Genomic DNA, 13,283 nt, shown 5'->3' with positions numbered 1-13,283 from the left:
TGACACTACATACATTTGTTTCTGAGCAAAATGGTTACGGTGGCGACCATTAAATACTTCCAAACAGAATCAGACTCAATACGTTACTGTGTCATGCGGCGCCTGATTTCAAACTGTAGTGTATCCATGTCTCAATCTTTATATTTGTAATCAGACAGAAGAAAAATGAGACACGGCATACTCAAAAGGGACAAAATAATTGTGTACAAGACTTGTGATCAAAAATTACATGTCCCTCTATGTGCAATTGAGTGTACATAAAGTGACATGTAATGTTTGTACAAAATTTGTCATGCCATCATGTACTGATGATTTTATCATGGCGGGCAGAGAAAGAACTGTTCGGAAAATGGCAATATTAAAGTAGTACTAATGTAGGTAGTAAGTATCCTTTTATCGTTAATTGCATCAAACGTTTTTACTTTACAACATACGAATGGCTAGAAGACAAGAACAGGAACGAGAGATTCAGATTCTGACACAAAAAAATATAAAAAGAGGATACGATGAGCTTGCAAGAAGGAAGGATTGGAAGAAAATGTGGAGAAGTGAAGGAAATCCGCGCAACGCCGACTGGTTTATCGATTTCGAATTTGGTAGCACTCTTGTGAAAATGGACAGAGAACGGTTTTTAGCTTTGATGGGGAAAAGCATTTGTAAATGGTTGGACGCTCTACCTAACCGAAGCCTAGATTGTGATGCGGTGCACCGTCTTTCCTTAAACAATATCAACAGGAAAACCAAAAACACCAATGCAAGAAAGCCTTGGTTTTACTCCGGGTAGATATTATGGGTCGAGTAAAAATCAGGGGAAAAACATGACATCCCAAGATGATGGCGAATGGCATGAGATTGACTTGTGTAGTCTCAAAATAGATCGATTTTCCGGATTACAGCGTTTATGTGATCTATCCCACATATCTCGGTACACTGAAACCGACGGCGAAGATTCCTCCCGGTTTTCGATGGTGGCCCCATCACGGATTGAGATTTTAGATGCTCTAGATGCCTATTGTTCTGAAAAGCCTGGATACATTCGACAAGTTGGCGGTCTTGGTGCTCGGGGAAGTACGATAAAAACAAAGCAATTCAGAATCGAACCGCATGTTAAAGTTTTTGTGGGGGGTAAAACAGGAAATTGCGCAGAAGATTCTTTATTCAATGCAATTTGCGAACTAAAGGGCGAATGTTTTACAGAAAAGATAATCAAGTATGCACCATTGTTTACAGGACGACAATTTCGTGACCTTAGCAAATTTTTAGAGAATGAACTGGCGGGTTTGGCTACGAGAGAAGAGCCCGGCTTTGAGCTGCGGCATTGCCAGGTTGATGGTTATTGGCAGTCTTGTTCCCCACGCAAAGCTATCGAAAGACTGATCCATTTCAAGGATGGTATTTTTGTTGTGCACTTCATCGGCAATCGAGGGGCAGAGCATTCAGTAGTTCTAAATGCTTTTAAAAGAACTCTAATAGACAGCAACGAAGGGGTTCACATGAAGTTATGCAAAGAAAGCCTCGAGCTTTGCTGCGGACGAGAAGAAATATTGTGCATACGGGACGTTCGCCAGCTGATACAGAAGAGGAAAGGGATTCGCGTCAGATCTGAAAGCAGGAGACAGAGGGCTAAACGTTCCAAGAGGCTACGGGGAAGTCATGATTCCAAAACGCACCCTGACTCAGGAGCTAGATTTGTGCCTTGTATGTAATTGGTAATGAGAGACTGAACCACAGTTGGTACATTTTCAGTAGACGTGCAACAGATTAGCTTCATAGGACAGGGAAAAGGATTCTCGATACGAAAAGTACAAGCTGTGCTGATGATCATGTAATCATTTGGACAGGAGCACAAGGAGGGATACGCTACTGGTAACGGTGCGAAACGCGATAAGAGATAAGTTTTCGGACAAGAGTTTGTACCTCTATCTTTAGCCGATGTACACAGTGCGACCTGCCAGAAAAATCTCCAATATCTGAGCCTGTCATTGGTCGGCTCCAAACATCCGGCGGACGGCGAATAGCGGATGGCGGATACCGGATACCGGACGGCGGGCGTGGACAGCGGACGGCGAACGGTTGCCGGTGGAAACACTCATCATCTGCCCTTGTTTGTTGAGTTGTTTGTTTTGTTGAGTTCTTATTTTCACTTTTCTCACGTTGTTGTGCGAGTGGGTGTACAGTTCGCAACATGTTCCAACTGGGGTGGAACCGCCACGGAAGGGCAGTGATGGAGTGCAAGAGTGGTGGGGACAATCAATTTTTGAAACTATCATACAATGGTAAAGTGTTAGAGTGCTATTTTCTGGATGCACCCAATAAATCAGCAAAAAGCAAAAATGAAAAAATGGACTTGATGTCGTTGATTTCTACCACTCCCTTTATATTTGAAGAGTCCTATCACGGATCGACCCGCCTTTGGAAAGCAGTTTAATTCAAGATGTTCCTCAACATGATACGAAGCACTTGGCGCGCTTTGGTTGGGTCTCAAGTGCCCGAAGGACGCTTGGCATAGGTAAATAATAACGCTGTCCCAAAATAAACCCCGCCCCAAATTAAGCCCCCGGGGAAGGGTACTTTTTCGTGGCCCAGAAATGTATCGGGTATATGCCGCGCGTGATGTGAAGTCCATCAGACCGCTGAAGATCCCTCGTCTGCCTTTCGCCTCCAATTGCGCGTAAACCAGTAGAGCGCGAAACGCAATAAATATATAGATAACGTCGTATAGCTCATAGTTTCTGCTGTCCTTCATACATCTTCTGCCCGGCTCGGGGTCTGGCTGGACGCTCGTGACATCCTTGATCTCGATATCACATTCACAAAGGCAACAGCGTGGACAAATACCCGTAAACGGACCTTCGCAGGAGACGGTCCCGTCAAACCATTCATGACGGCAACCTCGTGTTCGGCACCAGGAGGAGTACTAGAGCCAACCGTCTCAGCGGTCCCCGATGATATTTTGTCAATATAACCCGGGCCATACCCATCATCTTGGGGTAAATGAAGCAGTTTTCTATTCGGAACATGTAGGACCTTTTCCAATTTAGACATCGCAGTTGGATCTTCATCCATGGGTCCGTAGCACCAATCCAGAGGAATACACCGAACCAAGAAGCCCCATGGCAGCACTAGTGCTCCAAGGACAGCCGAGGTACCCCAGGCTATACCATTAATACGGCCAATGCCAATCGACTCTCCGACTTGAGTGCCTCCGACGCCAAACATGATGCCAACCTGAACACAGCAGGTGATTCCAATAATTATGAGAAACAGAGCACTCTTGTGAATTCCAGAAAATACGTTTTTCTTGACAATCTGACGAGCATTGATTTCTGAGCCAATTTGCATGAACACGAACACGTTAAAGATAATGGTGTTAATCTCCAAATCCACTTCATCACAATTTGATAATCCGCCGTCACATTCGAGCCCGAAAATGTCTGTTCCTCGGAATTGTAGAATGAGACATACAATCAGCTGGTAAACGCTGATTCCAATGATATTTCGATACATGGGGCGATTGATAAGAGGGGCTCTGCGCCCAAATGGCTTTCGCTGAAGAAGATCTCCTTTCGGCGGTTCGGTGGCAAGTGCTAAGGCGCCCATAGAATCCATTATCATGTTCACCCAAAGCAATGGAACAGCCCCCAGAGGGAGTGGTACTCCTGCACACGCAGAAATGAAATTGAGCGTTACGGCCACAACGTTCACTACAAGTTGGAACTGTAAAAACTTGCGGATGGACTCATACACGTTCCGTCCCCAGAGCACAGCCTTTGTCATCGACTGGATGTTGTCATCCAGAATCACAATATCGCACGCCTCTTTCGCAATTTCAGTCCCGACGATGCCAAGGGCAAAGCCAACGTCAGCCTCTTTTAGCGCTGGTCCATCTACCCACACGCAGAAAGAGACAAACAAGGGAGACATAAAAGTAGCAATCGGAGAAAAGTCAGGGGACTGTTGCAGTGGGAAGAGTAGGCGACAATGCGATACAATGGCAACAGCTTACCGTTAGTTCCATCTCCTGTCACGCTAGTCACTTCCCCAAGTTTCTTCTGTGCACTAACCAGAATCAACTTATCGTTAGGAGTCGATCTTGCGAGAACCTGCAATTTAAGTGCGACGGTGCTCCTTTCTTCTTCAGACATCTTTCGGAATTCGGGCCCTTCCATGACAAGACCATCGTCGTCAAGGATGCCTGCTTCCCTCGCAATATACCTTGCTGTCAGCGCATTGTCACCTGTCACCATACGAACTGTCACGCCCGCTTCCTTGAGCTGTTTCACAGCTTCCCTCGTCTCTGGCCGGATTGGATCTTTGATTCCGACCACACCAAGATAAACAAGTTCGCTATCTGGGGGTTTATCCCAAAATTCCTTGTCGTTTGCGTCGTGATTCACATCACGGTACGCCATGAGAAGAGTTCTCAAACCACGACGAGCCATACCCTCTACGACCATCCCCACTTCCTCCCGTGCCTCGGCATCCATTGCTTCCACCGTAACGCCATCCGCAGCCAGTTTGCCCGTGCACGACTTCACAACCATCTCCGGTGCGCCCTTCGTGTGTAAGCGAACCGTCTCATCTGTGATGCGCTCCGACGTGCTCATGCATTTCTTGTTGGAGTCAAACATGTAGATGCGTTCTGATTTGTGCTCTTTGCGAAGCGCTTCGTAGTTCTTGCCCCACAAGTTGACAAGCTGCAAGAGCGCGCATTCGGTCTTGTTTCCCAAGTGGTCAATCTTTCCGTGGCTGAATTGCAGGTTTGCCTGAGAATTTACTGACATATTCACGGCCACAAGGTCTCTAAATTTGGCGGACATATCAGCGTCAACAGCTTTCGGGTCATCGGCGTTCTCGTAGACGAAATGCTGGCCTCCCCAGTTCGCTTCGACGATAGTCATCCTGTTCTGTGTCAGAGTCCCTGTCTTGTCGGCATTGAGTTGGGTGGCGGAGCCCATCGTCTCGCAGGCCTCAAGACGACGAACAAGATTGTTATCCTTCATCATTTTGCGCATTGCAAATGCCAGCCCCAACGTAATTGCAAGCGGAAGACCCTCTGGAATGGCGACGACAACAATGGTAATGGCGTCAATGAAGAAATCAAGCAAATTGCTGAATTCCCATTGCGAAGCGTTGGCGGAATCGACAATCCAACGAATTGTAGACACACAGAAGGTAAGGGTAGCGAACAAAATACCAACCTTGCCAATGTTCCATGCAAGACGGTCGAGACGTTCCTGTAAAGGAGTGTCTTCCGGCTCGACGATGAGCCCCTTCAAGATTACGCCCCACTGCGAGCGTTCCCCGACAGCCAAAACGAGGACGTGGCCAACACCCTCCGAGATCGTAGTGCCCGATAGCATGAAGACGTCGGCACCGACTTCCTTTGTAATATCAATGGGCTCTCCCGTCATGGCAGACTCGTTCGTTTTCAAGGCGGAGCCCTGAACCAGAATACCATCTGCGGGTAGTTTGTCACCCGCGGAGACTTTGATGAGGTCACCAACAAGGACCTCTTCCGCTGAGTGAGCCTCTGTGGCGCCGGCGCGAACGATATGAACGTCGTAGTTGTCCTTTACAGAATTGAGCTGACGAAACTTTGCCTCCTTCTGATGATCAATAGTAGCTTGGACGAGCACGACGATACAAACAACAATGATGATGGCAATGCCCTCGAGATATCCGTAGTGAGCGCGTTTATCGGCGACGGCAAGACCAATGATCAAACTGGCGACAGCAGCGATGCACAGAATGATAATGGTCAAATCCTTAAAGGCGCTGAGCATGAGGCGGAAAAAGCCCTTTGGGGGTGGATACTTGAAAACATTTGATCCGTAGGCGTCTGCGCGCGGTTGCAACGAGGAAGCGAGTTCGTCGCCGTGTAAGCCTGTATCTAGGCTGGTGCGAAGGGCTTTGGCCAGACCCTGGGTGCCGCCGTGCTCCTCAAGCCAAGCGGGGTCGCGATGTTCAACGCCGCTCGCGAGCTCCTCGGCAGCGAGGGTAAAGGGATGGGCAATGTTCCCGCCTTCTGCGGCCTCCATGATGAAGAGGCGGGGCACAGTGGTATGAGGATTCGCCGCTTTGAAATACGGAAGGGTGGAGATGGAAGGGAAGTATTGATACTGGCAGAGTGGAGTTGGCAGAGGGGGGGGGTTACGGGGGTTGGGTTGCGGTCCCCGTCAGCGTCAGGGTAGAGGGAAAACGGGGGGGGGCGGGGGGGACGCGGAGACAGGGGTTTTTGTTCATGGTGTATGATTGTGAGAGATGTGAATGAATGGACGACAAATAAGTGGTGGGTTCGCAGGGGGGAACTGCACTTTATTCCAGACGTGTTTGGGAAGTTGCATTTCGCTCGTCATCACTGTGTGGCACACAAGTATTTGTACACGTCATGCGGAGTTAAAGGAAGAAAGAAAGAGAGCTCCCCAATGAAGGCCAGAGAATCCAAACCCGTGGCCTTCATTCATACCATGAAATTATATCCATAAAACAATAGGGCGAAAGGCAATCAGCCAATAGAGAGGCGCTCAGCAGTGCAGAAGTGATGTAATGTAAAATGCCTACCGTATTCCTTTCTTTGACGGTAACATTACCCTGGGTACGACAGCAATCGGTTAACGTTTCAAAAAAGACGTACGTACACATAGTGTATACTGTACAATACTGTACCCTTGGGTACCCTCGAGGGTAAAGTTTACTTTACTATAGAGCACTGCTGTGCACCGTTGAAATAATATATTTGAGAGATCTCAAGGCATGAAGCTCGCTCTGTAAGCATGCGTAAGCACGCGCCCATGGTATTCTCCAGGTGGCGCGGTACAGTATACTGTATCCGTGTACTGTATCCGTGTCGCACTGTAATGTAATCAGTGTTGATTTGTCGGATTGCCGCCCCTCATATTCAGTATGATACACAACACGAAGTCCTCTCATATCACGGACAGTATAGAACACACGTATTCGCATAACGAGCATTAGATAGCATTCGCAACAATAGTCATTGAATTAAGCATAAAGTAGAACTTTACACGAGGTCCACCAAAGAGCAATACTGTATAGAAGAACACCTGTACACGTGTACTATGTACACTACAGTACTACCGTGTCGGGAGGATACCGTGCCAACGGTACCGTAGCCACAGTTTCCGTTACCACTTGTACCTGCCGTTCCCTGTCTTGTCGATGCGAGGCCGGCACACCGTCTTTTGCAGCGCCTAATCAAATAAGTCGACGTCAAATGCTACCGTGTCTCTGTCCCAAGTCTATTTGAATACACGACACGTTGGCACATATCCATTGCGCACACCAAATCTCTACGACGTCATCCGAAAACAAATCCATCGTCGTCTTGAACTAACCCTGACCCTCCGCGCTCTGCATCCAAAAAGAAACACTCCACTCGGACGCACCGCCCCGTGATCACGACACGCCGTGAGAATGCCTTCCTCAAAGGACTGACCAACCCCACACTCGAGTCTCACTAACCTCGCGGTATTCACCCTAACCGCCGTCTTACGTTAACCCTCGCACACCTTACAACCCACTAAATCCTCCGCCATGCAACATCTCTAAATCATCCTCCCACCCCATATTTCCCTTTGCGTGTAGTGTCATCTCATCCGCCTATTCCCGACCATTCATCATTCGCAATCGCCTTCCCACATTGCACTCATAATTTCTTCCCACCCCCACCACCCCTAACACGTCGACTCAAGACCGCACGCACTCAAAAATTCACACTGACGTCGCCCGAATTTTTTCCACCATCCCATCACCGGTGTAACTGGCGCACCTACCGCCTCCCACCAGCACGATCCCCGTTCGAGCCTGGATCTCCGCCGCTACTTCACCTTCACTTCTTTCATGCACCTCTCACTGTGGGAGGTGCACGAAAGAAGAGCCGACGGCTCCCACTCCCACACCCACACCCAGGAAACAGGCAGTCCATTGAACCCATTCGCCGTTCACAGTCTGTACAGTACCCTTAAGGGTACCACACAGACCAACCTCCGGTCTTCATCATTTCCCAACTCGCGACTTCAGTATCACAATTCCCCTCCCATTGCTGAGACGTTCTTCGCACCACATCAACACAACCTACTGTCTCCAGAGTCACGCGCTCCGCCACTCACGTGCCGCTGCCATTGCCCCTGGCACATACCTCTCTTCTTCAGACGATGCTGTGAGCCCATGCGTACTAGCACCTTTAACTTCTCCAATATTTATTGGCACACCGGATGTCGTCTTTGCACGGCACTGTCCGCAAGATTCGCAATTGGTCTCGAGATGAACATCACACCAGGCTTTCCACAAGTGTTGTACCTAGAATCATCTATCGCATTTGCCGTGCAAGGCTTTAACACTAGTCTTTTTGTGCCGTCACGATGCGCTTGATCCCCTTGCAGACGAAGATATCATTCTGAATCTCCTAGTGTTTAATTGCAGCGTCCCTTTCGATCCAAACCAATGAGTTGCTACAGAGCAATACTTGCTCGCTCACGGCCAACCTTAACGTTCCACATGGCTTTTGCAGAAAGAGTAACAGGAATGTCGGTTGCTCCATTCCTGTTACGGGTCGAGGAGACGGGATTTTGAATATGCAGTACCGTACAGGATCTTCGTCATAAACGCACCTCAAAACGCAATACCTACGTCGACTGCAGCGCAGCTCCACGCTGTGCAAGTGTCCTCTTGGGCGCTTGTAGTCCATGTATACTACGGGTTAGGGTATGATACTCGTGGAAACCTGACTTGAAAGTGGTGTGGCTTATGCAGGATACACAGAAAAAAATCATAAGAAAAATCCGCGAGCCCTAGTGTCTAGACGACAAGCAAATTGACCTCATATGAGGTCAGTCATGGCACATATAAGGCCAGCTTTTTTTTTGCAAAAATATATAAATTAAATCGAAACTTTAAAACATTCAGTTTGGACACCATTTCTTTAACGTATACACGCTCGGCAATAACATCTTGCAAAACATTGGGATGGCGGTTGTCAATGCACAGAGAGACTAAGAATCTTATGAAGTATCAATGATGAGTTGACTTTTTAAACAGGCATTTTGGTTTCGATGATATCAACATAAAACGTTTTGAGGTTGGTCAAAAAAGGCTCCTTTTGGGCATTTTAAAAATGGCTGGAGAAGACGTGCAGATCTCACCAAACTCCACCCTTCCACAACGCAGAAGTCAACTTCCGTGTCGAGAGTATCTTTTTCCATCTTGTTGAGCTAGCACAAGTCGAGAAAAATAAGTTGAAAAGTGACCTCATATGAGGTCAAATGGCCTCATATGAGAACATTTGTCACCTAGGCACTAGTAGGAGGAGTGCTGCGGGCAACTAAAAGCTAGACTCCAGGCAAGCACGGCGAGTCTGTAGACGGCGAAACCTCGCATGCGAGGACGAGGCAAGGCAGCCTAGTGTCTAGACGACAAGTGACCTCATATGAGGCCATTTGACCTCATGCGAGGTCACTTTTCAACTTATTTTTTCTCAGCTTGTGCGTGCTCAACAAGAAGGAAAAAGATACTCTCATCACCGCAGCTGACTTCTGCGTTGCGGAAGGGTGGAGTTTGGTGAGATCTGCACGTCTTTTCCCGCCATTTTTAGAATGCCAAAAAAAGAAGCCTTGTTGACCAACCTCAAAACGTTATGTGTTGATATCATCGAAACCAAAACGCCTGTTTAAAATCTCAACCGAAGATGGAAACTTCATTAGATTCTTAGTCAAGGGCTTGACAAGTGTTATCCCAATGTTTTGCAAGATGTTATTGCCGAGGGCATGTACGTTAAAGATATGTTATCCAAACAGACTTTATAAAGTTTCGATTTAACGTATATATATTGCAAAACAGCTGTTCATATGAGGCAAATTGCCGGTCGTCTAGTGTGATTCGGACCGTAAGTCCTCACCATATGAGGACGAAAGTTGTTTTATTTTTTCTAGACAACGCAACACGCGATTTCACTTCTGTGTTTTGTAACCAGAAGGCTATCACTACAGGTAAAGCACGCAGTTGTCGATTCTAGCGAAAACCAACTCATTGGTACACATAGAGGTGTTCAAAAGAAGAAGTCAGTCTACAGTAAGCATTTTCTTTAAGCTAATTTTATACTAGTAGCATAGAAACCTGGCCTTCAGTGTTTTCTATTCGGTTCCAACCTCAGAAAAAAATTAAAAAGAGTCATTGATTTTGTCTCAAAATTGTGCTTCGTAAACTCTCTAATCTACCAAAGAAAAATAGAAACCTTTGACATCAAAGTTGAATGAATTAAACTTCGCCGATTTGTATGTTATGATAACGCTTGGTCGAATAGACACTACATAGCTACAGTGTAGCTACAGTACACACCAGGACCTCCTGTGAACGGTATAGTGACATTCTACCGTCGGGTAGAAAGGGTAGAATGGCTTTCATAAATAAATTGTTGTAGGGGGGGTGCCCCGGTTGATAGCCAATGAAATGGCGGGGGCCCCACACCTTCGTTTGCAGCTCATTTGGAGGGGGGTGCCCCACTTTGGCCCAAAAAATAAGGTCACGAAGGGCGCTGGTCGCCCATTGGTTGCAAATGCTTTACTCCTATTGGCTACAATACCGGCACGCGCCACGGCGCAGGGAACACAGCAAGGCGCCCCGAATGACCCTGTTTACGGGGGTACCTGCTGCACACGCCCACCAACCAAGGAAACGACCAAAACAGGGTCGCAATCAAGGGTTCATGTTGGAACCAAACAAAAACTTGAAACACGGTCAACATGGGAATAGACAAGCATTACACGAGTGCACAACTGGGAATAAAATAATGATTCAGGCTGTAACGATTAGCTCATTAGGCCCTCCACGTAGTTGTGGGGTATAAGCCGTAAGAATCAATCATCATCAATAAAATACATCCACAATTGGATATGTTTCCAACAGTACATATTTACAGTGCCATAATTCAGTACGCAGCTATTCTACAGCAAGGGGCAGCACGACCACAATTACGTGGTAGCTTCATGAGCTTATTGTGATTGAGCAGCCTCAGGCCACCCCATTCCCTGACCGAGGCTTTTGTCAAATGCCCAAGTCTTTCTACAATAACACAACCGCTTCGCTCGTATCGGAGCCGCCACACCCCCCTGGCCCCCAATCCACTCCACAATCCCCAAACCCGCCCCTCCCACATGCTCCTCCATCTGTCATCTGCCCCTCCGACCTGCTCCTCCACCCCATACTCGCTCCCCCGATCCGCTCCTCCACCCCCCTCTCTCTGCCACGATCTGCCTCCCCATCCCCCCTGCAACGCCGACCCGCTCCTCTGTCCCCCTCCTGCCCCTCTGATCTGTTCCGGCCTCTGCTCTCTTGACTGCGGCACACCGACATGCAGAATTATTCCTCAGCTGACGCCGCCAACGCTCTGCAAATTCTTGCTGACGCTGCAGTGGAGCGTCAGAACGAGCTTGAGAAATTCTCAGTTCAGCCTGACGTCTCCGATTCAGATGAAGAAAGCGACTCTGACAGCCCGATCTTTGATCGGTTCTACGAGCGCGGCGGAGGGCGAGCAATTGTCACCATGATCAATTTTGATCCAGAGGAGTTCACAATCATTTGGGCAAACTACAGAGATTTTATCACAACCCACTACAATTGTGGTCGAGGGCGCAAGTCACCACATTCGGCAAAGGACGTCTTGTTTATGACGCTCACTACCCTAAAACACGGCGGGCAGTGGGATTTGTTGGCAAATCTCTTTTCCCTGAAGGGTCCCACCTTCGAAAGACTCATAATGCGCTTCGTGAACACGCTTTCTACGCACCTGTATGATACACTTGTCGCTCAAAATGGAGAGCTGTACTCCATGACTGAAATGCTGAAAGAAAAGTCTACTTTCAAGCACTTTTCGTTCGCTCGCTACGCTGTAAATGTCACTTTTCATATGTGCAACCGGCCTAGTGGCAACATGCAGGAGGGAAAAAAGTTTTGCTCCGGAAAACATAAGCTCTACGGCTACAAGGTGGAGGTTTCAGTTCTCCCAAATGGCTTAGCTATCGGCTGTTCAGAGCACGTGCCCGGGTCAGTGTCAGACCTTGAAATGTTTAAAGAAAACAGGGCTTTTCATGACGTGAATGTGAGGAAGGCGAGAAGTGACAGACATGTAACAGATCTTGGATTGTTGGCAGGTGAGTATCCAAGGCAATGGGCGATTTTGGCCGACAAGGGGTACCAGGGCGGAGCAGAGATTGTTCGCTTAGTCAGCCCAAAAAAGAAACCGCAGAATGCCTGTCTGTCGGTCGATGACGAGCAGTTTAACAGGAAAATCTCGTCAGACAGGATAATTGTAGATAACTGGTTCGGTAGGGCGTGTGGTCTATGGGCGGTTGTCTCCAGCAAATGGAAGTGGTCTGAGAGCAGCTACGATACTATTTTTCAGCTATGTGCTGCGCTGACTAATTTGCACATTACTTGGCATCCACTTCGGCAGGAAAACATGGATCGATATCAGCGTGTGAAAAATCGCCAGCTGCACATCGGTGTGGAACAAGTAGAGCGCCGACGGCAGTCCCAGGAGCGCTATCGTCGGAAGCGTGCGAGGCGCATGTCCCTGCGGTTGCACAGAGCTGGAATGCCAGATCGCGACCCCGATGCTGATATATGAGGCAGTGACTACAGTGCCATTGAATAGTTCTGTAATGAATCACTTCCAACCCGAAAAATAAATGGCTATAAATTGTGCTAATTAATTGCCAAATTTTCAGTCGCGCATTGTAAGCGTTAGTCCCATCTGATGCCAATCAAACAATATACACCTCACCCGTCATTGCGTAGTTTCCCAGTCTTTGCGAGAAAGACCCATTGAAACCAACACAAATTGGCGGCTTTTTGAAATGGGCGCGGATCGCCGCGCAACTGAGGCGAGGAATCAAATCATGGGTGTGCCCAGCGATTTGGTTATTTGCCCCAATTTTTGTTTTCCATTTCCGATCGATACCACTCCGACGATATTACCCTGACATGACCCCGATCCCGCCTCTTTCTCCTTCAGCTAACCAAGCCGACACCAGTACTCCAACCTCATTTCCAAATCCCATCAGCTCTCATCCCAACCTATTGCACAAAATGACTTAGTGCGTCAAGTTGTTGTGGCCCCTGAGGTACAGAAATGCTTCACTTCTGCTTTACATCAACTGCGCTTCCACGATTCCACGCTTCCGCTAACGCTGGATCTCAACCAATTCCTTGTGAACCCATCGAGGTACAGGAATCTCTATTGCTGCGCGGTTTTTGAACGCTTTGTT

The 13,283-nt window shown here is 47.9% G+C and overlaps 3 protein-coding genes; 1 reads left to right on the top strand and 2 right to left on the bottom strand.

Annotated features, from left to right (window-relative positions):
• Nucleotides 1–2,334: 2,334 nt before the first annotated feature.
• On the bottom strand, nt 2,335–6,041 carry CHC_T00006343001 (hypothetical protein). XM_005717976.1 is given in 6 exon segments: nt 2,335–2,742; nt 2,743–3,386; nt 3,462–3,887; nt 4,007–4,868; nt 4,893–5,727; nt 5,818–6,041. The coding sequence occupies 5 exon segments, from the start codon at nt 6,039–6,041 to the stop codon at nt 2,743–2,745; spliced, it is 2,991 nt and encodes a 996-aa protein (XP_005718033.1). The 3' UTR covers nt 2,335–2,742.
• Nucleotides 6,042–6,065: 24 nt separating this feature from the next.
• Nucleotides 6,066–6,194, top strand: CHC_T00006342001 (hypothetical protein). Its single transcript, XM_005717975.1, has one exon. It carries the CDS (start codon nt 6,066–6,068, stop codon nt 6,192–6,194), a length of 129 nt encoding a protein of 42 aa, XP_005718032.1.
• A 2,234-nt stretch (nt 6,195–8,428) lies between these two features.
• On the bottom strand, nt 8,429–8,710 carry CHC_T00006341001 (hypothetical protein). The gene has a single exon (XM_005717974.1). The coding sequence runs from the start codon at nt 8,708–8,710 to the stop codon at nt 8,429–8,431; it is 282 nt and encodes a 93-aa protein (XP_005718031.1).
• Nucleotides 8,711–13,283: the final 4,573 nt, after the last annotated feature.

Source organism: Chondrus crispus, genomic scaffold (genome assembly GCF_000350225.1).
Source record: "Chondrus crispus Stackhouse genomic scaffold, scaffold_4, whole genome shotgun sequence".
NCBI classification, from domain to species: Eukaryota; Rhodophyta; class Florideophyceae; order Gigartinales; family Gigartinaceae; genus Chondrus; species Chondrus crispus.
This window is presented reverse-complemented; position numbering and strand designations above follow the sequence as displayed.

Coding starts and splice junctions, on each gene's coding strand:
- CHC_T00006343001 (XM_005717976.1), bottom strand. CDS start 6,041: ATGGAGGCCGCAGAAGGCGGGAACATTGCCCATCCCTTTACCCTCGCT. Junction 3,888..4,006: donor GACAGGAGATGGAACTAACG/GTAAGCTGTTGC, acceptor GCGTGTGGGTAG/ATGGACCAGCGCTAAAAGAG. Junction 3,387..3,461: donor CGTTTACCAGCTGATTGTAT/GTCTCATTCTAC, acceptor ATTGTGATGAAG/TGGATTTGGAGATTAACACC.
- CHC_T00006342001 (XM_005717975.1), top strand. CDS start 6,066: ATGAGGATTCGCCGCTTTGAAATACGGAAGGGTGGAGATGGAAGGGAA.
- CHC_T00006341001 (XM_005717974.1), bottom strand. CDS start 8,710: ATGGACTACAAGCGCCCAAGAGGACACTTGCACAGCGTGGAGCTGCGC.